Source organism: Lithobates pipiens, unplaced genomic scaffold, assembly GCF_037356315.1.
Source record: "Lithobates pipiens isolate NorthernLeopardFrog02 unplaced genomic scaffold, aLitPip1_a1.2 Scaffold_13, whole genome shotgun sequence".
NCBI lineage: Eukaryota > Metazoa > Chordata > Amphibia > Anura > Ranidae > Lithobates > Lithobates pipiens.
The window spans coordinates 133,011,487-133,035,394 of NW_027507718.1; the positions used below are offsets into that span (position 1 = coordinate 133,011,487).

Genomic DNA, 23,908 nt, shown 5'->3' on the forward strand with positions numbered 1-23,908 from the left:
AAAGCTAGCGCTGCTGAACGTGCATCAATGGCTTCATCCTCAGCACACAAGTCGCACCATGATGATCCGACTTAGAATGGGGAACCACTAATTTTGAACAGATGCAGAGAAACGTCGAACGAGGCTTAACGCTTTTTACAGCGTTAGCCCTCATTTAACACCTTTTACCGGTGTCTGGCATTTCCAGTACTGCTCTTGAACGCAATTTTATGGCAGTCAGAAAACAGCCCATAAAATCAACTATATATATATATATATATATATATATCTCTGATTATTCTATACTAACCTCACTCATTTACAATATGCTTTCATCTACAAATACGACCAATGGATATATGTTTTACATGGTTTTCTTTAACCACCTCGCGCCCGCCCTATAGCCGAATGACGGCCGTAGAGCAGGCGCGTTTGTCCGGGTGGTCGTCCCTGGACGGCCTGTTTACTTCCGCAATGCGCGCCGCCGCGGGCGCGCATCGCGGAAGTTCTGTGTTCGCCGTCTCCCCCCAGGGACAGGCAAACATAGATCGCTGTAAACGGCCGCTGTGATTGGCGTGTCCAATGGGAGATGATCTCATATGTAAACATATGAGATCATCTCTCAGCGCCGCTCTCCCTCCTCGCACAGACAGTGTGAGAGGGGAGAGATGAACGGCTGCAGCGGCAGCCGTTCTGCCTGTAGTAAGGAAAAAAAAAAAAAGTAAAAAAATAAAATAAAAAGTGCCACCTGTCATCAGTGCCACCTGTCATCAGTGCCACGTATAAGTGTCATCATTGCCACGTATCAGTGCCATCTGTCATCAGTGTCACGTGTCTTTGTCCTGGTGCTTCAAAAGTGTAGTAAATAGTCAACAAGTTAGATGTGTAATTTATGTTCCTAGAACACATGATGGCGCTCCCTGCATGTTGGGCCTCTCTATGTGGCCAGGCTGTGAAAAAGTCCCACACATGTGGTATTGTAATACTCAGGAGGAGTAGCAGAATTTTTTGAGGGGTGTCATTTGTGGTATACACATGCCACGTGAGAGAAATAACCTATTACAATGACAATTTTGTGGAGAAAAAAAAAAAATGAAAAAATCTTAATTTTGCAAAGAATTGTGGGAAAAAATGACATCAAAAAGCTCACTATGCCTCTTACTAAATACCTTGGAATGTCTACTTTCCAAAAAGGGGTCATTTGGGGGTATTTGTACTTTCCTGACTTGTTCGGGTCACAAGAAGCGAGATAGTCCACCAGTACATCAGATGTGATTTTGTGCGATTCGCACCACACCTTGTAGACTCTCTAACTTTCACAAAGACCAAATATCCACTAATTTGGGTTATTTTTACCAAAGATATGTAGCAGTATAAATTGTGGCCAAAATTTATGAAGAAAAATTAATTTGCATAATTCTGTCACAGAAACAAAGAAATATGCGTTTTTTTTCAAAATTTTCGGTCTTTTTTCATTTATAGCGCAAAAAATAAAAACCCCAGAGGTGATCAAATACCACCAAAAGAAAGCACTATTTGTGGGAAAAAAAGGACACAAAATTCATTTGGGTACAGTGTTGCATGACTGAGTAATTATCATTCAAAGTGTGAGAGCACCGAAAGCTGAAAATTGGTCTGGGCAGAATGGTGTTTAAGTGCCCAGTAAGCAAGTGGTTAAAATTGCAGATGCTATAGTGTGTGAAAATCCCAGATCAGCAAATTCCAAAGTCATTTAGATCAGTCACTTTTCCTATTCTAACTTTTGAAGAGAACCACTTGACTAAATCTGCATGCTAAATGTATTGAGTTGCCGTATAGCTGCTTATTAACATGCTGACCATAAAAAAAAAAAAAAAAAAAAAAAAAAAAAAAACCCACACTCCACGGTGTATACAAAAACAAACAGTCTTAACAGTAGTTCTAAATGAAACATAAAACAACCTGGCTTAATCTTTCAGAATTTTTTGCCTTCTGTCCAACAGCCTTACAGATCACTCTTTACTTGAGAGGGGTTAAATAGTAAAATGCACAGGCAATACAGTGTCATGGAATTCGAGACCAATCACTATTTTTTTACCACTAAGATCCTGTTAGACTAGATATCACACAAATATACTGGAGAACAAAAAGGATAAAAACTCACGGTTTTCCAGATGCAGCCCCTGGAATAGCAGCTCCCAAACTTCGCATGTGTGCATGTGGATCATAGCCGACCTAAAGGAAAACGGCAATTGACAAACAGTAAAATTCTCCCGTTTCTCATAATTTTATTCAATCTCAATTTCAGCTTAAACGTGTGTCAAGGGACAGCATTAACTTTCTAATGACAAGTCTTTTGTGTTTATAATAAAGCAAGCCCATCATTTGTGGAAACAAATCTTAGTGGTTGTAAAAGCAAAAAAGGTTTTTTATCTTAATGCACTCTATGCATTAAACGCTTGCCGACCAGCCGTTGCAGTTTTACTGTGGCAGAATGGCACGGCTGGGCGAAACGACGTTACCTTACGTCACTTTGGCTTTTGGCCACTAGGGGCGCGCACACCCGCAGCGTGTGCCAGGAGCCGGTATGAGTGCCCGGCGGACGCGATGACCGCCGGTCTCCCGCAAACGTTTGTGATAGAGTGAGAACCGGGATCGGTGTGTGTACACAGAACCCAGTTCTCTCGGGAATAGAGACAGATCGTGTGTTCATACTATGTGAACACTGATCACTCTCGTCTCCTAAACAGTCCCACCCTCTGCGGTGAGGGAGCACCTTGATTGCCCCCTAGTGTTAACCCCTTCCCTGCCAGTGACCTTTATACAGTAATCGGGGCATTTTTATAGCACTGATCGCTGTATGATTGTCAATGGCCCCAAAAATGTGTCAAAAATGTCCGATCTGTTCCGCCGCAGTATTGCAGCCCCATAAAAAAAAAAAAATCGTAGATCGCTGCCATTACTAGTTAAAAAAAAAGAATATAATAAAAAGCCATAAATCTATCTATTTTGTAGACGCTATAACTTTTTAGCAAGCCAATCAATATACACTTATTGTGATTTTTTTCCCCCAAAAATATGTAGAATACATATCAGCCTAAACTGAGGGAAAGGTTTTTTTTCGATTAAAAAAAAAAAAAAAATGTGGGATATTATAGCAAAGTTAGAGCTGGCGTTTTGTTTTGTTTTTTCAAAATTGTCGCTCTTGTTTATAGCGCAAAAATAAAATAAAAAAAATGTGTGTGTGTGTGCGTGTCACATCAATTTTGTTTGGGTACAGCATCGCACGACCACGCAATTGTCAGTTAAAGCAACGCAGTACCGTATTGCAAAAAAATAAATGGCCTGGTCATTGAGCAGCCAAATCTTCTGGGGCTGAAGTGGTTAAGAAAACATTTTCTGTGTGCAGCTCCCCCACCTTAGTGTTCCTAATGCTTACCCTTTGCCCCATCTCGATCCAGTGATACTGTACAAGAAGCTCGACTCGACTCTCCTTCATTTGTCGAGACAGCAGCAGGCACCGCTGGTTCCCACTGCTGTCAAAGTGAGTGAATCAGGAGAGAGGGGGAGCGGGGCTGCTCTTTGCAAAACCACTACACAGAGCAGGCAAGTATAAAATGTTGGTTATTTATAAGCAAAAAAAAATAAAAATAACGCAAGCAAGCCTTTGGCATCACTTTAATGCAAACCTATATTTCGCCCAGGTGGGACAAAACAGCACTTACTCTACATTCCTTCACTCCCCTGCCATCCCTTTCAATTACCAGGAGCAAAATAGAAACCTTGTGTAAGCTCCCAGTTGCTGTAGCTAGAGCTTACACAGGGCTTGAAGATGGCTTTCCCATCCCAAGTGACGAACATGAGGCCTACCAGCACTGACAAGAGAAAAAGGGAGCGAGTCGGATGCTCCTCTATAGCCTGAAGTACTGAATATTTTCTTCACTTCAGGCAGTTGAACAGAATGGCAAGTGATTATATGCTGCTGGGGAAGGACAGAGACCGAGGACAATGAACGTGCTGCTGACTGTCAATTTCTTCTTTTCTTTGTGTCAGATTCTCCTTTCAGTAAATCTGCAAGACTGGCTGAAAATTGGTACTCACTAAAGAGGTTCTTCCATAGGTTCCAGCAGCTGCTGCTCCATTAATCTGTGGTGACATGAGATGAAGGCCTGCATAGGCTCCAGCTCCCTCAGCACTGGCGGAAGGGTGAGCAATGCTAAATGCTGCAGGATAGCCTCCCTGTGCTCCCAGAGGTGCACGCAGTCCCAGAGCTGTAGACACAGAAATGGAAAGCCAGTGTAACAGCTTGCAGAAACCAATTTAAGCAAAGACCACAAATACTTCATGCTTCCCTCCACCCCTGAAAAGTTTAACATACCAAGAGGATCAATAGCAGATTTGCTGGAAAGAGGCCGGAACTGAGATGCGCTAGCACCACTGGGACCTGGAGTGCTCATATCACTTTGGGAGTTTGGAGTACTGGATTTTAAACCTGGGGTTCCTGCCTTTTCCACCTGCTGAAATAGGAACAACGTTATACTGAATCTAAAAAAGCTTGAACTTCAGCATTACTGTTCTGTATGTTGGAATCTTTTTTTTTTTTTTTTGAGGCAGGGTATTGAAATAAAACATGCTTATGCTATTCAAACACTTGCCTCCATGCCTTGGGGTTGGGTTAATGTGTTATATTACAATGCTATTACCGTTGGAAGGTCCTTGCTCCTGGAAGGAGACACACTGCTAGATGAGGTCATGGAGTTTGGGCTAGCGGGAGGAGGATCCTTCCTTTGTAGGTTTGTTTTATCCACACCATTCTCCCGTGAGGAGTAGGAATGGACACTATGCGGTGAAGCAGGATCCTGGAGAAACATATCACACTCACTGTACCTCTCAGCCATTTGCCTTTTTAATCCTCAACCACCAAATAAAACGTTGCCAGAAAGATGAGAACTCCAAAGTTACTTACTTCATCCACCACAAGATTGTCCTCACTTCGGTCAGCATCACTGCCCTGGAAATTACAATAGTATTGTCAGAAGTGAGCACAATCAGAGATCCTGGACAGAGTTAACTCCTTACTGAGCTTATTTGCTTAAAGTGGAAGTAAACTCCCCTATCATTTTCAGCCAAGGAAGCTGCCATCTTTGCCTCTGTTTAATCTTCAACTGCTATGGTGCTGCACATGTGATTCGTTATGACACCAGCCATCGGATGGTTTGATAGTTTGGCTGAGAGCACAGCCAATGTGCAGTTAGCATTCCCGGCATGCTTTTTTTTTTTAACTGTTTAAATCGATGGGTTTACTTCCACTTTAAGTGTGTTTCTGCCATGGTACTGCTTTACTATTAGACTGTCAAAACATTCCAGTAGGTTACCTGGCTAATGCCCAAATTGACCATAGAGCATGCATACCTACGATTACTATAAATGAGCCAACCATTACAAAAACGAGCGAGAGCCACTCACATAGTCTGTTCCAAAGTCTTTCTCTTCGGTTTTACGCTTCTTGTTGCTGTTTAGATAATCTGACAAGGTCCGTACACGTTCCCCATTTGGCAGAGTAACACAGCTCTGAAGTAGAACGTAAAAAATATTTAAACACATTGGCACATATATAGCATCTAAGGGGTAGACAAAAACAAGGGCAGTCCATTAACAATACAGGACCCAACACCCTATGGCAACCAGAAAAAATTCCATCACAGAACCCAAATTTTACAGACTGCCAAGAATACAACGGTTACCTAAATATGTGCCAACAGACAGCATTAAAGATAAAACATTTAAAGAGCTGCTAATTATATTATTCTTTTATTCACAAAACAGACTTTCTAACTGTGAATAGAAAGCATCTGGCATGTTGAAAAACGAATACGTATATTAAAATTGCACCTTTTCAAATCGATATTTTCAGTTCAGACTGTAAGCACAAACTGATAGTACCAGGCCAAAATTAAAACCAAAACCAGAGATTCAATCCCACCCATCCAACAATATAACATGTTATACTCACTGGTCCTGGGTCTCTGTCTGTCTCCATGGAAACAAGTGAGCAATGAAAAGGAAAAATAGCTGGTTAATTTTAGTCAAGATTATTAATTTATCATCCCGCTTTCCCCACTGCAAAAATCATCCTAGTTCTCACATATCTAAATCTTCACAAGTCTTCAGCAGACATCTGACCCACTCTACCCACACCAGTTCAGTTTGCGTTTCCTGGTCATTGAGCCCTTCATCCTTCCTCACCAAATATAAGCTATCACAAACAATAGGGTTAATTTACCAACAATACTCAAAAGCTGCAAACCGGCACTAAATGTCTAACATACCCGTCTCGCTTGTAACCTAAATTTAGCACAGCAGTCTGTTTGCATAATTATGTCACAGGCCCTTCTTGCAGTTTTTCTCAACTGGAATGTACATTAAGGCCTCCTGCCCAGAGTGTCTAGTTCTTTTAGGCCTCCTCCACACAGTTGCTTAGCTGCATATACCCGATTCCAGAAGCAAAATCTAGCGAGTTCTTGAAGCTTGAATGAGAGGTGCATGCAAATAGCCGTGGCTGCTTAGCCTATAAAAACGAATGACAGGTTGACAGCAGCTGCCACTGTTTGCATGAAGCCTCATACCACATAGTTACCTGTGGTTAGGGATGGATGTCCGAGCCTGGATGCAGTCAGCTGTGATTAGGCTTGGACATCTGTACATAAACCGCAGGTAAGCGTTTGGTGTGCAGCTACATGCAAACCGCAGCGGCTGCTGTCAGCCGGTCATTACTTTATATAGGTTGATTGTCACTGCTATTCACCTGCACCTGTCATTCAAGCCACAAGAATCCACCGATTCTTGCTGCCGGAATATGGTAAATGCAGCCTTGTATTTATCCTCACAATAAAAAAAATTTGTTACAATTACATGTATGAGGCCATCCATTTGGCTAAATATCTTAATTTTGCCAAATGAGTTTATAGCCTACACAGGTCTCACACCACTTTGGAAAAAGGTCAATAGCCTTTATGTACTCAGGCAAAGGCACTTGGAATTAAAAAATGTACGATGGTTTTCCACATATATTCCCCTTATTATGGTCAGAGGAATATATATATATATATATATATATATATATATATATATATATATATATATATATATATATATATATATATATATATATATATATATATATATATATATATATTTTAAAAGCAGAACTTTACCCAAAAAAGGGAAGTTCTACTCTTCCTCCTCTGCCCCCCTCCCCACTTTCTAACCAGGCACACGGATCTGTGTTCTCCCAATCAGAGCAATCCCCACACAGTAAGCACCCTCTAGGGACACACTTGGGCCCTTTGATCGCCCCTGGTATTAAACCCTTCTCTGCCAGTGTCATTAGTACAATAACAATACATCATTTTAGCAATGATCACTGTATTAGTGCCACTGGTCCCCCCAAAAAAAAGCGCCAGGCGGCTGATTTGTCCGCGCAATGTCACAGTTCCACTAAAAACAAAACATCGCTGATCGCCATTACTAGCGAGAATAAAAAAAAAATAAAATAAAAAATTCATAATAAGTGTATATTGGTTTGTGCAAAAAAGTTAGTCTACAAATTATGGGATATTTTTATTGAACTTTAACGAAAATATGTAGCAGAATACTTATTGGCTTACATTGAAGAAATGCGAGTTAAATATTTTTCTAAATTGTCGTTCCTTTTTTGTTTATAGTGCAAAAAATAAAAACCGCCTCAGTGATCAAATACCACCAAAAGAAAGCTCCATTTCTGGGGGGAAAAGAGAATTTTATTTGGGTACAGCGTCGCCCGGCCGCGCAATTTGAGGTTAAATAAATGCTGTATCGCAAAAAATGGCCTCGTCATTAAGGGGGGTTGAACCTTTCCAGGGCTGAAATGCTTAAAGGAGGGATCAGTCTAATTTCTCGACAAAATAGCTAAACTAAATCCTGAACATACCTCTGTGGTCCGAGTCGGCGAGACTCTCTTTCACTGCCAGCTGAGTCTGCAGACCAAGGACACCCGAAAGCGCCAACAAACTGGAGGCACTAGATGCAGCAGCTAGGCCAGGTTGCAAACTAGATGGGTGAGGTGTAAGAGGAATGGGAGGAGCATGATGAGAAAGGTGCTGAGCCTGTAGCTGATGCTGGTTTCAGGTTCAGAAGGAATAGGAAGAGTAATAGAAGTTTATGAGCAATATATGAAAGAAGGCGAACAAAAAGGATGAAAGAGGAAAAAAATAAAAATTGAATTTTACTGGACAAGAAATCAATGGTCACAAAAATTAAACCTGTTTACATATAATGAATGGTAAATCTCAAAAGCCAGTTATACAACCTGGTGTGTGAATGATTTACATGTGCTCAAATACAAACCCATTTCTAAACAAGTTAGGACGCTTTGTAAAATCTACATAAAACATAATGATCTGCCAATATTAAACACATTTTATTGACAATAGAAAACATATCAAATGTTTAAACTGAGAAAACGTACCATTTGAAGAAATAAAAGTAATTTTGAAATGGATGGCAGCAACACGTCTCAAAAAAGTTGGGACAGGGCAACAAAAAGCTGGCAAAGTAAGTGATACTAACAAGGAAGATAAAAAATAACATTTTGCAATGGATTGTGTTAATTGGCAACAGGTCAGTCAGAGCATCTTAAAGATTGTTTCACACTGGCTTCAACTTGTATAAGAGCAGTGTGAACAGCACACTTGTATAAAGCATTTGCAGAGCTTTCAGCAAAGCTTTGTTGAAGCTTTTACACCATCATTCAGCTCCAGTTTGAACACAGATTGTAATGAAGAGCTGACTGCCACGTTACACAAGCTATAGCAGGCTTGTTAAAAGCTTGCTAAAGCCTGCTAGCAGCTTAAAGTGACAATTAGCACTCCCATAAATATCTGTGTATACTATTTGCAAACAGGAGATGAAGGGCACTTTCAAGGCTAAGGGGAAGCTGCTTAAAAGAAAATGGGTCCCCCCCCCGCTCATCCTTTTATACTTACCTAGGTGGATGCAGTATGGTACTGATGCTGCATCTGACCCCCGGCGTGTCTACACTGATAACTGAGCCATTGAACATCGCAGACGGCTTGGTTCTCACAGATCCGAGATGAGAGCTGCTGACTGTCAATCAGCAGCTCTCCTCTCTGCTGGAGCACTAAGCTGTGGAGGGGCCATCTAAGTCTCAGCAGCTCACCGAGAAGCTGAGACAGGCATCAGCCCAGGCACCTGGCGGATCCAGACATGTATCATGACACGGAGCCTGGACCAATTCCAGTGACATCAGACTATCAGCATATTCAAAGTAGTTCTAAAGGCAGGTTTTTTTTTAAATATCTTTAAGCACAAATTCTGTGTGCAGTAGCCCCCTGAATACATATTTGAGCCCAATTTCGATCCAGCAATGTTGCACAAAAGCCTCGGCTGTCCGGGGGGGGGACTCTCCCTCATTGGCTGAGATGGCAGCGGACACCATTGGCTCCCGCTGTCAATCAAGATCAGTGAGCCAATGAGTAGAGTGAGTGAGCCAGGCCAAGCCATGGCTCCATGTCTGAATGGACACTTGCTGTGGGGGCAGGAGAGAGGAGCCAGAAGCACAGGTGAGGGACCAGAGAAGAAGAGAATCAGGGCTGCTCTGTGCAAAACAACTGCACACAGTAGGCAAGTAGAACGTATTATTAACACAAAAAAACTTTAATATCACTTTAAGCAGAACAATACTAAACCACATATATGACAACAGCATGGCTTCATACTAGAAATGTCCGGGTGCTTAACTGGCCTGCCTGCAGCCCAATTCTTTCCCCAACTGACAAAATTTGGTGCATCTTTAAAATGAAAATAAGACAAAGACGACTCAGCGCTGTTGAGCAGTTAGAATCCTATATCGGGTAATAATGGGACAACATTCCTCCCCCAAAACCCCAGAAACGCCTCAGTTCCCAGACATTTACAGAGTGTCGTTATTTACCACAACACCGTGGGAAATATGGCCCTGTCCCAACATTTTTGAGCCGTGTTGCTGCCAATTTCAAAATGACCTTATTTTTTTTTCTTAAAGTTGTACATTTTCTTAGTTTAATCACTGGCCTACTGGGCACTTTTACCCCCCTCCTGCCCAGGCCAATTTTCAGCTTTTAGCATGGTCAAGCAGCACTGTACCCATATGACATTTCTATAATTTTTCACACAAATAGAGATTTCTTTTGGGGTTATTAAATCACCCTTTTTTTATTTTTTGCTAAACTAAAAAAAGACCAAAAGGTTTGACAAGAAAAAAAAAAAAAAAATGTAAGGTTTTCCTATAAATTTTTTTAAACAGGTAATATTTATCCTTCATGGATGTGCTCTGCTGAGGCAGCACTGATGGGGGCATTACTGATAATCAGGACACAGATAAGTGCCCTGACCATCAGTGTAGAGGTCCCCTTCCACACTTGCCAGTTACCCGCTCTCCTCAGGCTGTGACAGCGTGAGGAATGGAAAGGCAATAACCAGCAAGAGTGTTTCCATAGTGATCAGCTGTGGTTGGACACAGCTGATCACGTGGTAAAGGGACGCTGCGATTGGTCCTTTACCCCAATCTGCGATCAGCTGTGTCCGAAAGAGCGCCACAGTTTTGGGAGGATGTCAATATTCTCTCAGAACTGGACGACTGCGCCGTAACCATCATTTGGCTATAGCGCAGTTGGCAAGTGGTTAAACATTTGACAGATTTTCGATTGGGAATAAAATAAGGGTTTATGAAATGTGCAAATTCAATGCATTTTGTCTTTATGTAGATTTCACACAGCATTCCAACTTTTTTTGGAATTGGGGTTGTAGATCCCCATTTCTACCTTTGCCCTCTGAAGAGCAGTCCGCAGCAAACCTTTTTTTGGGGCCTTTTTACAGGCAGTGAGGAGGAATTATATGGCCTCCTTACCAGCTGTTTCAACAAAAAAATAAAAAAATAAAATAAAATAAAAAACACCCTGCAACTGCCTGCATAGAAACGGGAGAATTTTTGCCACAAAGCATCACAAGGGAAGCGGCTGAGAAACTGTAAAACGCAGCTCATCCACATGTTTTCTGTACCCCACCCCCCAAACTAAGAGTGAGTTATTAACCCCCCCCACCTTTTTTTTATTGAAACAAGTCCTCAAGCTATAAGAGGAGTCATTTGTTCTGCTCTAGTAACATAACATCTACAAAAAGGTGCTAAAGCTTTGTCATCAACTGCTCTGCTTATATATCAAGACAGAAAGCACTACATCACCATAAAACATACCCCAATGGCTGCATTCAGCTCTGCCATTGTGACTTGCTTTGCTCTCTCCACAGCCTGGACCACTTGCTGCTGGTGCTATATTAATAAAATGGATAGAAAGGTGCAGACGTGTAATGGGAGGAGGAAAAAAGATGAGGATTATGGCTACATAGACAAAAGAAAATAATATGCTGTACAGGTAACAATCTCAAGACCTACCTCTTGAGATAAAAAAGGCACCAACTGGGCACAGATGACGTTCAAGCGTTTGGCAATTTCAGTCTAAAAAGGAAAAACATCCACAAAAAGAGGTTTAGTTTGGGCTGAAACATGAAAGACCATCTAAAATTGCTTGGCAGACATTTCAGTATTTTAGTTCAGGCTGCACAGTGCTATATACAAAATTGCAACAACAACAAACCTCATTCCTTTAAAAGAGCATACAAACCCTGCAGAAAGAGCTCAGCACAAACTAACCACTTCCAGACTACCCAATGCGAACTGACGTACCTGTACATTGGTCCGTGTGAGCTCGCCCACAGGTCCAAGGTCTGCCAGCTACCCGCAATCGTGGTAAAGAGGAAGAACAGGGATCTGTCTATGTAGACAAGGCGGATCCCCGTTCGGGAGAGAAATCGCACGAGAGCAAGAAAGAAGATGTTGCCACTGATCAGGAACAGCGATATCTCTACTCAGTCAGTCTGTGCCTCTGACAGTTAGAAAGCACCTCCCTAGGGATCACCCCTAGTGTTAGCCCCTTCCCTACGAGTTATACAGTGATCAGTGCATTTTTATAGCACTGATCACTGTACTGGTGTCACTGGTTGCCAAAAAGGGTCACTTGGGGTCAGATTTGCCCGCCACAATCCTGCTAAAAAAATATATTATGTAAAAAAATATATAATACAATATATATTATAGCAGGAAAATTGTCAACTCTGTGGGGGGGGGTGAAGAGGACATCAATTTTGTGTGGGTACAGCACGGCATGCTTGTGCAATTGTCAGTTAAAGTAACGCAGTGCGGAATAAGCAAAAAAAGGGCCCATAATTAAGGGGGTAAAACCTTCCGGGGCTGAAGTGGTTAAAAACTAAATGAAAGCGCAATATATTGCACATTATATGGTACAGGGAATTACTTAACCATTTTCATACAAAGTCTTGCTCTTAAAACCCAACTTCAGGAAATCTAAAAACTCTTCCTTGCATTGGGGCAAGACACTTACTCAAGATATCCTCTTTGCGCCAGTGGTAAATTGACCCTTGGAGTAGGGACCCTGCATTGTTCTTAGGGAAGATAGGGAAGATAGGGAAGATGGGGAAGATGATGCCGCAGGCTCCAGTCTAGCAGCCTGATGCCCTTGAAACAAGCCGTTAACACTTGCAGTGCCAGCACAGTCCCACTGCAAGGGATAATTTTCAGTTTTGCAGGGTGGGGCTTTAAAACCAACCTTTTTCCTCCAAGTCATGCTTCACATTATGAACAGTATCCATTTAAAATTGCAGAACAGAACTAGGATGCAGCCCAGTGATATGCCCAACGTTTCAATATGGTTGTCAATGAGCAATTCATTTTTATCTTTGGATCCAATCAAGTCATGACCTCACCCCTGGTGGATGCAGAGTGGGGGTTTAGGAAAAAAAATCCTTCTTATAAAAATACCCTATCAGTTACAGTTACACATTCCTGATATACCTTAAAATGCATATACACAAAAGATTGTGTAAACCAGATCAATTACTTAATGGCTAAATTAGGAAATGCAGTCCTATGAAAGCAATATCCACCGCCCTCATGACTCCGGCACAGAACAGCTGAATCTGTTAAATTTAATGATATGCACGTATGGTTGAATCTCAACAATCAGACTTGTCAACCAGCCAGAATTGCAGCTGTATAGTCAGCTTTACTAAAAGTTAAGCAAATATAAACCATCTGCCTTATCACACAATACATTTTCTCTACGGCAAATGAATGGTATCTCTTAGGATGGAGCATCCCATGTCAAAGCAGGGTAGCCCTGTTACATAACAAACAGAAATAGGAAAGGATACCAGGGTTTAGCACAAAAGTGACATCAAATGACAGAATGTTGGCGCTTTCATCCTCGCCTAATGGCACGAACACTGTCCATGCCCTTCAGATAGCAGCAATAAGGAATCGTGGCAGAGTAAAGCCACCTTTAAAGGGCTGTGATGGATTTTACCTCCTAACAGAGGGAGGACAGGCCCACTCATTACTGTGCAATTTACTGCTACTTTTATATGCACAGCATGAGGATGGAGTAAGCTGCTGGCACAGTGAGAGGAGGAGGAAGAGCTTGGAGGAAAAAACTAGTGGGTAAAATGTGGGTAATAAGCACACACGGGAGAATGGAAAGGTTACCTGTTTGTGCATTTCAATATTCAGACCATAGGACATTTCATAATACTGCAAGAAAAAAAAAAAATACACATTAAAATGTATCAATACATGTGTGCCAATGACAAATACAAGACCTTGATGTGAATCACTGCTTTGCCAATTCAGAGCAAACACGCTTTGTTTTATTGGCAATTCTAAAAGCTGCTTATGCTTACCAGCTTTTTGACCAACATAAACTACCTTTAAAATTGGAAGAATTCTATGTATGGATATGTTGAACACTGTATCAGCTTGGACCAATGTAACCATGCACATACCAAACATGACAGATGCCCCTGGAAACTGGAAAACACCGTAGTAGACATCACGACTTCAGTATTCTCCACTTGCTTCCGAGTCCTATGCTGAGTGACTGGCTTGCAAAGCACTCTGAACGGCATCATTCTTCCCAAGCAGTAAACCACCTGTGTACAGAATGCAGCAGGCCAGCCGCTCAGCACAAAACCCAGAACAAAGACACCCCAACTCATTTAGGCAAGTGCTCCTATATATAGGAGCCCATTTGTTTTGTTGCAGTGCTCAGGAAGAAGCGGACTGATGAGAGATGAGCTTAGTCTGCTGCTTCTCCTCAACTGTCCAATCACAGGCCAAGAGAAGTAACAAAACCTAGTTGTATTACATAATTGCAATAGAAAAAGTACAGTACTAAAAGCTGGCTGTACATCGTTGATCTCAGAGAAGGATGACAAATATTTTGGCAAATAGAACTTCCTATGTACAGTGGGGAAAATGATTTGATCCCCTGCAGATTTTGTATATTTGCCCACTTGCAAACAAATGAAGGATCATTTTTATATCGTAAGTTTATTTTAAATGATAGAGACAGAATAGCAACCAAAAAGCCAGGAAACATGATACAAATGTGCAAATTGAGTTGTAGTTCAGTGAGTAAAATAGGTATTTGATCCCCTACCAACCAACAATAATTTTGGCTCTCACAGACTGGTTACAGTATGTGCTCATATGGTACACAGATTAGTCTTGTCAATTTAAGGTGGTGCTCCTAATGACAACTCGTTATGTGTATAAAAAAAAAAAAAAATAAAAAAAAAAATAAAAAAAATAATCTCTTTCTTCCATTCAAACCCACCATCATGGGAAAGACCAAAGAGCTGACAAAGGACATCAGGGACAAGATTGTAGACCTGCACAAGGCTGGAATGGGCTACAAGAACATCAGCAAGAAACTTAGTGAGAAGGAGACATCTGGTGGAGAGATTTTATTCGCAAATGAAAGAAATAACCCATCACCCTCGGTCTTGAGCTCCATGCAAGATTTCAAGATGTCACCTCCTGGGGAAAGGATGATCATGAGAAAAGGGAGGGATCAGCCCAGAATTACACGGGAGGAGCTTCTGAATGATCTCAAGACAGTTGGGACCACAGTGAAACAAACCATTGTTAACAATACACTGCCATGGACTGAAATCCTGAGGTGCCCACAAGGTCCCCCTTTCCTCAAAAGGGCACATGTATAAGCCTGTGTGAAGTTTGCCATTGAGCACCTAAATTACTCAGAAGGATTGGGAGAATGTGCTGTAGTCAGATGAGACTAAAATTGAGCTATTTGGCATTAACTTGACTCGCTGTGTTTGAAGAAAAATGCTGACTATGACCCCAAGAAAACCATCCCTACAGTTAAACACAGAGGTGGAAACATCATGCGTTGGGGCCCGTTTCTCTGATAAAAGGTACAGGCCAACTATGCCGCTTTGAGGTGCCAATGGATGGGCCCATGCATTGTAAAATCTTGGATGAAAGTCTTCTTCCCTCAGCCAGAACACTGAAGATGGGTAATGGATGGGTCTTCCAGCATGACAATGACCCAAAACATACCACCAAGGCAACAAAGGAGTGGCTCAAGAAGAATCACATTAAAGGTCATGGACTAGCCTAGCCAGTCTCCAGATCTTAAAGTGTTACCAAACCCACAATAGTAAAATCAGTCTGTATATGCAGTAAACCATGCTCGTTCTACTTGCTGTGAAACCTAAGGGGTTAATCCTGTGCATTGTGTATGAAGGCCAGTGGACAGGCTGCACATGCTCAGTTTGGTGTGTATTTTGTTTTTGTTTTTCTTGGGAGGGTGCATGTGATCAGCACAGGGCCAATCAGCACTGTCCAGACAGAGGACCAGTGCATTATGAAAACCCCCCCCCCACAAGGTTTACTAGGAACTGATAGAAATCACAATGCTGCTATATACTGCTGATGAGAAAGGGTATTTATCAGTTTACAGTTACTAAAATAATTGCATTTCCATGTTCTGTGTACTGTGGGAGACCAGATGTAGTGAATGTGGGTTCTGGGTTTAGTAACACTTTAATCCTATAGAAAAATTTAGAGAAGAAGCTGAAAATTCAAGTTGCCAAACGACAGCCAAGAAACCTTAAGGATTTAGAGAAGATCTGTAAAGAGGGGACCAAAATCCTGTGCGCAAACCTGGTAACCAACTACAAGAAATGTCTTACCTCTGTGTTTGCCATCAAGGGTTAATCCACCAACTAACAAGTCACGTTTTGCTTGGGGAATCAAATACTTATTTTACTCACTAAACTAACTTAAATTTATAACAATTTATTAGTACGCGTATATGGATTTTTGGTTGATATTCTGTTTATATCATTCAAAATACACCTATGATAAAAATTATAAACCATTTCTTTGTAAGTGGGCACATTTTACAAAATCTGCAGTTTATTAAATAATTATTTTACCCACTGTTTATTCAGTGTATTTAGAAAAAGAATTTCAGGAAACATTTAGGCTCGGTTCACACAGTAGGCGGCACGACTTGCAGCGCCGCGACCTCAGCGGCGACTTGCAAAACGACTTCTGTATAGAAGTCAATGCAAGTCGCCGCAAAAGTAGTACAGGAACCTTTTTTCTAAGTCTGAGTCGCTCCTATTAGAACGGTTCCGTAGTACAGAACAGGGCGCGACTTGTCAGGCGGCGAAGTCGCCTGGACAAGTCGCCCCTGTGTGAACCGAGCCTTAAAAATTTTACAATATAGATGGTGAGAAGATGGGGTGAAATCCACCAGGAGTCCACTTAGACCAGTCATCCGCCTGTTCACTGAGGATGTGTCTGCTCTGCTTATGCAGAGCAGACATAGCCCGTCAGATGTAAAATGACTGCCTGTTTTTACACCCCAACTGCCATCTGATTCCGCAACAGATACCCATCCTTCTGTTTTTAGCAGATCAGGCTGCCTGATCAGACTGATAGTGTGAAAGGAGCCTAAAAAGGTATTTTCAGTCTAACAAGTTAAAAGATACAGTCACTTTGAAACAGGTTACATGTCCCACCGGTTTTAGGGTGGAACTTGAAACTCGTTCCAGCTCCTGCCACCAATTCTGCCGATCTCCCCTGCTCTGAAACAGCGGAAGAGGGATCTTCTCCTCCCACTCGCTATCACTTTTTGACAAGCATGTTTCCTGTGAATGAACTACAACTACTGTCAGCCATTGCAGCTGATGGCTTGTAGTTCTCAATGAACTACGACGACATTGGCGAGTACCTTTTCATTCATTCTTCCTGTTCTCAAGTAATTGCCTGCCTGTACAATAATAATAATAATAAATAAATTTTTATAATGCACTTTCCATCAAAAGACCTCAAAGTGCTACATAATTACAATAAAAACAAACAAACCGCTTAATTTACAAAACATTTGCTAAAAAGAAAAGGCACAGGTAGGCAGCTATCTTGGGAGTTTGCAGGAGCCCTGCATCGCAACCATGATCTGCTGATCACGCATGCAATGCTTGGCAGGCTCCCTAGAAAAAATACATTTTTTTTTGGGTAGGGAGAAAGAAAAAAAAAAAAAAAACACACCACACACGTGCCTTTATTAATTTCTATGAAAAGATGAGCGTTTTAAAAAAAATAAACCACCAAACTGCATCATCTCCAATTTAGGGTAGCACAGTGGTGTAGTGATCAGCACTCTTGCCTAGCAGTAAAAAGGGTCGCTGGTTGGAATCCCAACCACAACACTACCTGCCTGGAGTTTGCATGTTCTCCCTGTGCCTGCGTGGGTTTCCTTCGGGTACTCCGGTTTCCTCCCACACTCCAAAGACATGCAGGTAGGTTAATTGGCTTCTGTCCAAAATTGGCCCTAGTATATGAATGGGGACCTTAGATTGTGGGCTCCTTGAGGGTACGGACTGATGCGAGTGTGTAATGTACAGGTATAGGGACAATTGTAGACACTCAGGTTGAACTGGATGGACTGGTGCCTTTATTCAACCCAACTATGTAACTATATAACTATATAATAGATTAATCTCCTGGACATCAATTCCAACCCATTTATCATAACAGGTATGAACTGGCCCAATGCTTACCCAAAGTGCTTGCTTCAAGTTCTACACTACCATATGGCTTACAATTCAAATGAATACTCTCGCATGTCATCAACATTGCAGTGAATGAATCGTAAATATCAAAATAAGAAAAACAAAAAAGTTGAAGTGTTGCAAACAGCAGCCAATTACATGTTTCTTTTGCCAAGATGCTCTAAAATAACGACAAGTGGAAAGTGGTTGGTTTCGCACACTTCCTCTGCTCGTGTCACCCAGGTTCAAAATAGGATGCATGCATGAACTCAAACAACCATTAGTGTCTCTGCACTTTATTTGCATTTTAGGTCAACTCACCATGACATAATGCCGCTGAATCTCCGTTTTCTCTGTTGCAAGTTTTTCACACTCCAATTTTAAACTGCATATAAAAACATACATTCATCAAGGCTATGTGGCAAAATATACTTGGCTTACGTTAAAACATTTGAAAGCAAAGCAGTAACAACTTAATTTGCATTTGCTTTGACCTCACTCAAGTGTATGGGGTGGGCAGATGAGGGAAGCCCTACAAAAGATTTCTACTCGCCAGGCTGTAGAAAAAACTGGAGGCTGCCCTTCAAAAAAAAAAAAAAAAAAAAAAAAAAAAAACTTGAAAACTTGTGTAGATATATATTCTGAGCTGCGCCTTTATTTGGGATATCTCCACCCCCATTATTCCTGAGGCAGGGTGTCAGAAGGGCAGGATGTTGTTAGGGGAAATTGCTCCAATTGCAACACACCCCACGTTTTAGTATAAACTGTGTAGCTTTATTTGGTTGTCAGCAGCTTCCTGTCCAAGTGACAACCATTTCCTATTCTAGTGTCACAGGCTGCAGAAAATACCACAAAATCTAACCTTCCCTGCTCTGTCCCCAAAAAAATAAAAATAAAAAACTTTACAAATTGTGCTGAGTTTGCAGAATAAGAGAATTCAGACAGAATCCAAGTCACTTTAAAATGCCTCTTCAAAACATACATATTAAAAAGTAAAATGAAAGTCTTACCTGTGATACTGACTCTGCAGAAACTGAAATTCTTCCTTAATACGATCCAAAGTCTCTGGGTACGTTAGTTTAAGGCTCTGCGGAGGGCCAGATGCTGTTCCAGCTGCCACGGCTGCCTGCAAGTGTGTCTGTGAAAAGCCATGCATCAGAATTCATCATCAATGCAAGAGCATTTTCTATCATAAAAAGAACCATGTAACCAGTGCAGACACCAAATTAAGCTTGCACTGTCAAGATAAAAGGGGTCTGGTTACAGAAAATCTACTATTTAGTTAGAGTATAAGGCCGGATTCACACCTATGCATTTTTAGTGCTTTTTGCAGATTTGCTCTACAGTCCATTTAACATTGGTTAACATGGAACATGTTCTGTAGTGCAAATCTGCAAAATGCACAAAAAATGCATAGATGTGAATTTAGCCTTAGGCCCCTTTCACACTAGTGGACCAATCAGGTCCACCTGCAAGTTTTTCAGTTGAACCCTCCAGTCCCCTCTATGGAGAGACGCATGTCCCTTGACACCTGCCGACATACTATCTGCTAAAACTTATGGATGGGGATCCAGTCCCCATCCAGCTGGTGGACAGGCAGTCCAATTACATCCAACCACCCATAGAGGAGAGGGGGCTGTGTCCATGTCCACTCTGCATAAACGGAGCAGACATGGACCAGTCATCCGCCTGCTCAGCGGACGCATTCCCCACTGGGCAGACAGACTCAGAGCCCATCCTGTGTGAAAGGGGCCTAAGGGCTCTTGCACAGCAGACTCTACCAGAAGATGTGTGTCTGCTCAGTGGGGTCAGATCTGTCTGCTGATCCCCACTGAGCGAGTGGATGATAGGTCCATGACCGCTCCTCTTTTGCAGAGCAGACACGGAAACGGCCCACTCGCCTCTATGAGCAGTCGGATGTAAACTGTCCGCCAGATGGATGGAGAATGGATCCCCTATCCATTTATTTTTAGTAGATAGGATTGGATGCTGTCAGGTGTAAACAGACCATGTGAAAGGGGGCTAACTCAGAATATAAAAATCAATTTTTGCTGTATGGTAAACTACAGAATGGTGCAACAAGAGGCCCTTATGCTTTCTGGAACATTCAGGGGTATGAACCACACTGCAGATTTATAGTTTTGGGAGTGGGAATATCTGGCCTGGCAGAATTACAGAGGAAAAATGCAAATACAGACTTTACAGGTATTTCCTGAGAAGCCACCAGAGTCATTTGCACCAAAGTTACACCCTGAATACCATGGTTCAAAAGGTGATCTTACCAGTGTGTGTTCAGGTACAAGCACCCACACGAATGCCAGACTGGGAGCACACCTGCTGAGACCATGCAGCTGCTGCATCCCAAATGACATGAATGGGACTGCTTGCATGCAGACACAGGGAACACCTGTGTATCCCATGCAGGCAAAACGTGGTCCTCACAAGAGTGTACAGAAAGAAAGTTTTAAAATCAAAAATAGGATTTTAATCAAGCTGATCGCTTTTACAATTATACCAAAAAATAAAAAATAAAAATAAACCCACACCACATTAATGAGACTATAGTTTTCCTTTAAAGCATTTGTAGAGCTGAAATATCCAAATGAATGACAAAAAAAAAATGGACACGCTGGAACAGATGATGATTTCTACAGCCATATAAATTATGCATATGTACTTAATTTCCAAAACTCCTATGCAGAGACTACAACCCCACCAGTATGGCCACATACGTAAAAGGCCTAAGTGATTCTCCAGTACAAACATAGGGCAGTTTGAAACTGCTCCACAAGTACAGTCTATAAACCTGAAGATATGTAAACAGGCGAGTGTCAGTGCAACAGAGGATTTTAAAAAGGAACTAAAAAGTAGACCTTTCATACTGCTACACATTTGAGTCAGAATTTCACTTTTCATTTTTACTTTAACCACTTGCAGACCTCCTACAGTATATAAACATCATGGAGGATTTCACTTAAAGCAGAATTCCAGGTTCCCTGTCACTTTAAAAGAGACTGTCTGCCCATCTTATCTTCATTACTAAGCAATTCAGCAACTGTAAGCATGGTAGAACGTAGAAGCATTAACTACGGAGTATTTAGTACTGTGTCCCGCAACAGTATGACTTCCCATCTGCTGCCAGAACAAAAAGGAGTCCAGCCATTCTGAAGAAGTCTTGTATTGCTAACAACGAATAAAAAGGTTTCCTCTGATTGGCTGAGGTGAATAGGTGAGCAGATGTCACAAGCTCCCAAATTCACAGCAGCGTGGGTGAAAAGATGTTGCAGGTGTATGCTGTTGCTGAACCCCCCCACTCAGCTGCAGTGTCTGAGGGCAAGCATGTGAAACACAAAGGCTTCATTTAGACATGCATTTTTTGCCACCCGACAACCCCCCGCCCCCCCCCCATGCAATAGGCAGTGTATGGCAGCGTTTACATCCTGCGATCGCGATGCTTCACTTCAAACCCATGGCAAAAAGTTTACCTGACATGCAAGATTACACTCTAGAAAATGGTGAAGTGCTGCAAATGCTCCGCAATGCATGCGATTGTGGTGCATTTGTCAGCAAACATGGCGTTAAAGCAAGATCCAAACCTGGATTGTGCTCCAGACTAAAAGGGAGAATTAGACGCACATCTAAATCTACCTAAACAAAGAAGATTTGTCTCAGAAGGTAAAGGACATTTATTTTTATTTTATTTTTTTTAACTTCACAAGGCTTGTGCATCACATAGTTACTGGATTTGGGATTTATGTAGAATGTCATACAAGAGCCTTTAGTTGTACAAATCGGCTAACTTACCACATACATGTTATATTAAATGTTTGGGGCATTCTGTAGACAAAAGTCAATTTACAGATTATTTCACAGACTTACAATCCTAAAATTACCTTCTGGCTGTCGTTAACAATGTGTCTCCTTGAGTTGTCTAATGTGGAGACCAGATAAAGGAGCTGTTCCAGGTAAAGATAAAAAAATGGAGTCATTATTTAAAAACCCTGGTTAAATCAAAAAATGCTTTCACTATATAAATATTCATTTCATGTGTATAACAGGGGTATCTAAACTATAGCCTGCAGGCCACATCCAGTCTGCAATTGGGTGGTGTCCTCGCAACAGCATGCTTGCCCAAAAGTTTAGACATCCCAAAAAAAAAAAAAAAAAAAAAACAATCCTCAACTATTGCGATCTTTTGTGTTGTAAGCATTTTAAAAAACACAAAAAAAAAAAAATACATGTGATTAAAAAAAGCGCACGTGTAACCTGAGCCATTGTAGTAACCATTGACAACCTGTTAAACCGCCTCTGTTGAAGTCTGCCCAGTACAAGATGTATTGACTGGTTGCAATCAGTTATGAATCACAGCCTGCATGAAATCCTGCAGTAAATGATCAGAAATGATTAAAACCAGGTGGCAGCTAGGTTACCAATGTGCACAGAAATAGGCCAATAATGGAGGCTTGAAATTTACCAGTATAGATTTCCATTAGAATTACTAGAAGATTTCACTAAAAGTTAAAAGCAGAAGGAGCAATCAAGATGCATTTTAAACAGGCTGATAAGCAACCAATATGTAGCATGGGAAAGGCTGGTCGGCCGTCACCTTACCCTTTAGAGAATAGTGCTAGAATCTACAATCAAGACCTTTCCTAGGCATAAATAGCTCACATCCAAGAGGATTTTCAGCAGCACAAAATCTGCTCGTCCCTTTTCTATTACAGTGCTTCCTAGGTTTCCTGGCAACCCATCTATTCTGAGGAATACATCTTTGTATTGAATGCTGTATCCCAGTGAATATATGCCCTGGTTGTTAATCAGCCAATTCCAGACTTATTACTGCAACCAACAATCTAGGGCAGTGACAGTGTTTTCCATGTAGCAGTGCAGACAACAGCAATGCTTTGGTAAGTGGGGAGCTATGAAGTGGCTTAAAAAGGGTGTCTATTCCAGAACAGGCAAGGGTGGGTATATGAAGGACAATGCTGAACAGGTGTCTCTGCAAGCAGTATGTGCAGGAGATCAGTGCCGCAGGTAAGACAGGGCATATGATAAGGGGCCATACAAGTTGGAGATAGGCATTTGTGTGGGTGGTGATCACTGAGGGTTAATGTACATACACTGCAGACTGCCCACTAATAGCTTAATGCATACACTGAAAAGTGGCTAGGGAGCCCTACCTGCTGGAGAACTCAGTGCTAGCATGGCTACTGAAAACGGCAAGTATGTTGGGGCAGGATATACATTCCTGCAGTCACGCATACAAACCAACACTTCCTCCTTTTTCACAGTTACTGATAGTATTCTTCTATAAAACACTTCCTACTAATGTTCTGAGGAGGAGGACACATTCTCCCTTTGGGACTACAGAACTGGGCAGGGCTTACAAACCACTTAGGATTTCAGTGCAAAGGCCCTGCTGACTCCAATCAAAATGGAAACATATCACATATGTCGCACCTGTGCCATTTAGGGAAAAAAAAAAAAAAAAAAAATTACCCAGGTAATCTATGTGGATGGCTGGATGCAAACACCTATACATCTGCTCCTATCCAGTCAGTTCCACAAGATTGGACCTGGATGCATATTTATTGCATTCAGCTCAAGCTTGAATGGACCCGAATGTAAATGGATGCACTTCCGCTTCCATCTGGTCATCCATGTGAAAGAGGCCTTACAGCTAAACAGCTAGTTCTATAGAGAATAACTAGGTCTGAATGTGTGTCAACAATTTAGGAAATGCATTTTAGTTTCAATGTAGACAATGCCATGCTACAATCTATAACCCAAGATGTTGTCTTCACCTACATCAGAAGCTGTATCTAGGCTTCTCTGGTGACTGCTGTGTGACCAACTATATTAGCCCCTAAATCAGTCTTTTGGAAAGCAAAGATGCAGCAATTTCTACTGCATGGCA

General features: G+C 41.6%; 1 protein-coding gene across 10 annotated transcripts in view; it reads right to left on the bottom strand.

Moving 5' to 3' along the window:
- LOC143974338 (transducin-like enhancer protein 1) overlaps positions 1-23,908 on the bottom strand; it is an 85,231-nt gene that overhangs the window by 15,873 nt on the left and 45,450 nt on the right. For 3 of the 10 annotated variants that reach the window (XM_077475593.1, XM_077475594.1, XM_077475596.1), the window contains exons 3-16: positions 21,885-21,947; positions 19,002-19,129; positions 18,313-18,376; positions 13,613-13,657; positions 11,447-11,509; positions 11,249-11,323; positions 7,928-8,114; positions 5,972-5,988; positions 5,425-5,529; positions 4,925-4,969; positions 4,662-4,817; positions 4,337-4,475; positions 4,060-4,229; positions 2,123-2,193 (exon numbers count right to left, since the gene is read on the bottom strand). In XM_077475593.1, coding sequence (XP_077331719.1) covers positions 2,123-2,193; positions 4,060-4,229; positions 4,337-4,475; positions 4,662-4,817; positions 4,925-4,969; positions 5,425-5,529; positions 5,972-5,988; positions 7,928-8,114; positions 11,249-11,323; positions 11,447-11,509; positions 13,613-13,657; positions 18,313-18,376; positions 19,002-19,129; positions 21,885-21,947 — 1,328 coding nt within the window. The remainder of the gene's footprint in view (positions 1-2,122; positions 2,194-4,059; positions 4,230-4,336; positions 4,476-4,661; positions 4,818-4,924; positions 4,970-5,424; positions 5,530-5,971; positions 5,989-7,927; positions 8,115-11,248; positions 11,324-11,446; positions 11,510-13,612; positions 13,658-18,312; positions 18,377-19,001; positions 19,130-21,884; positions 21,948-23,908) is intronic. The other 7 variants (XM_077475598.1, XM_077475599.1, XM_077475600.1 and 4 more) reach the window with 5 other exon arrangements.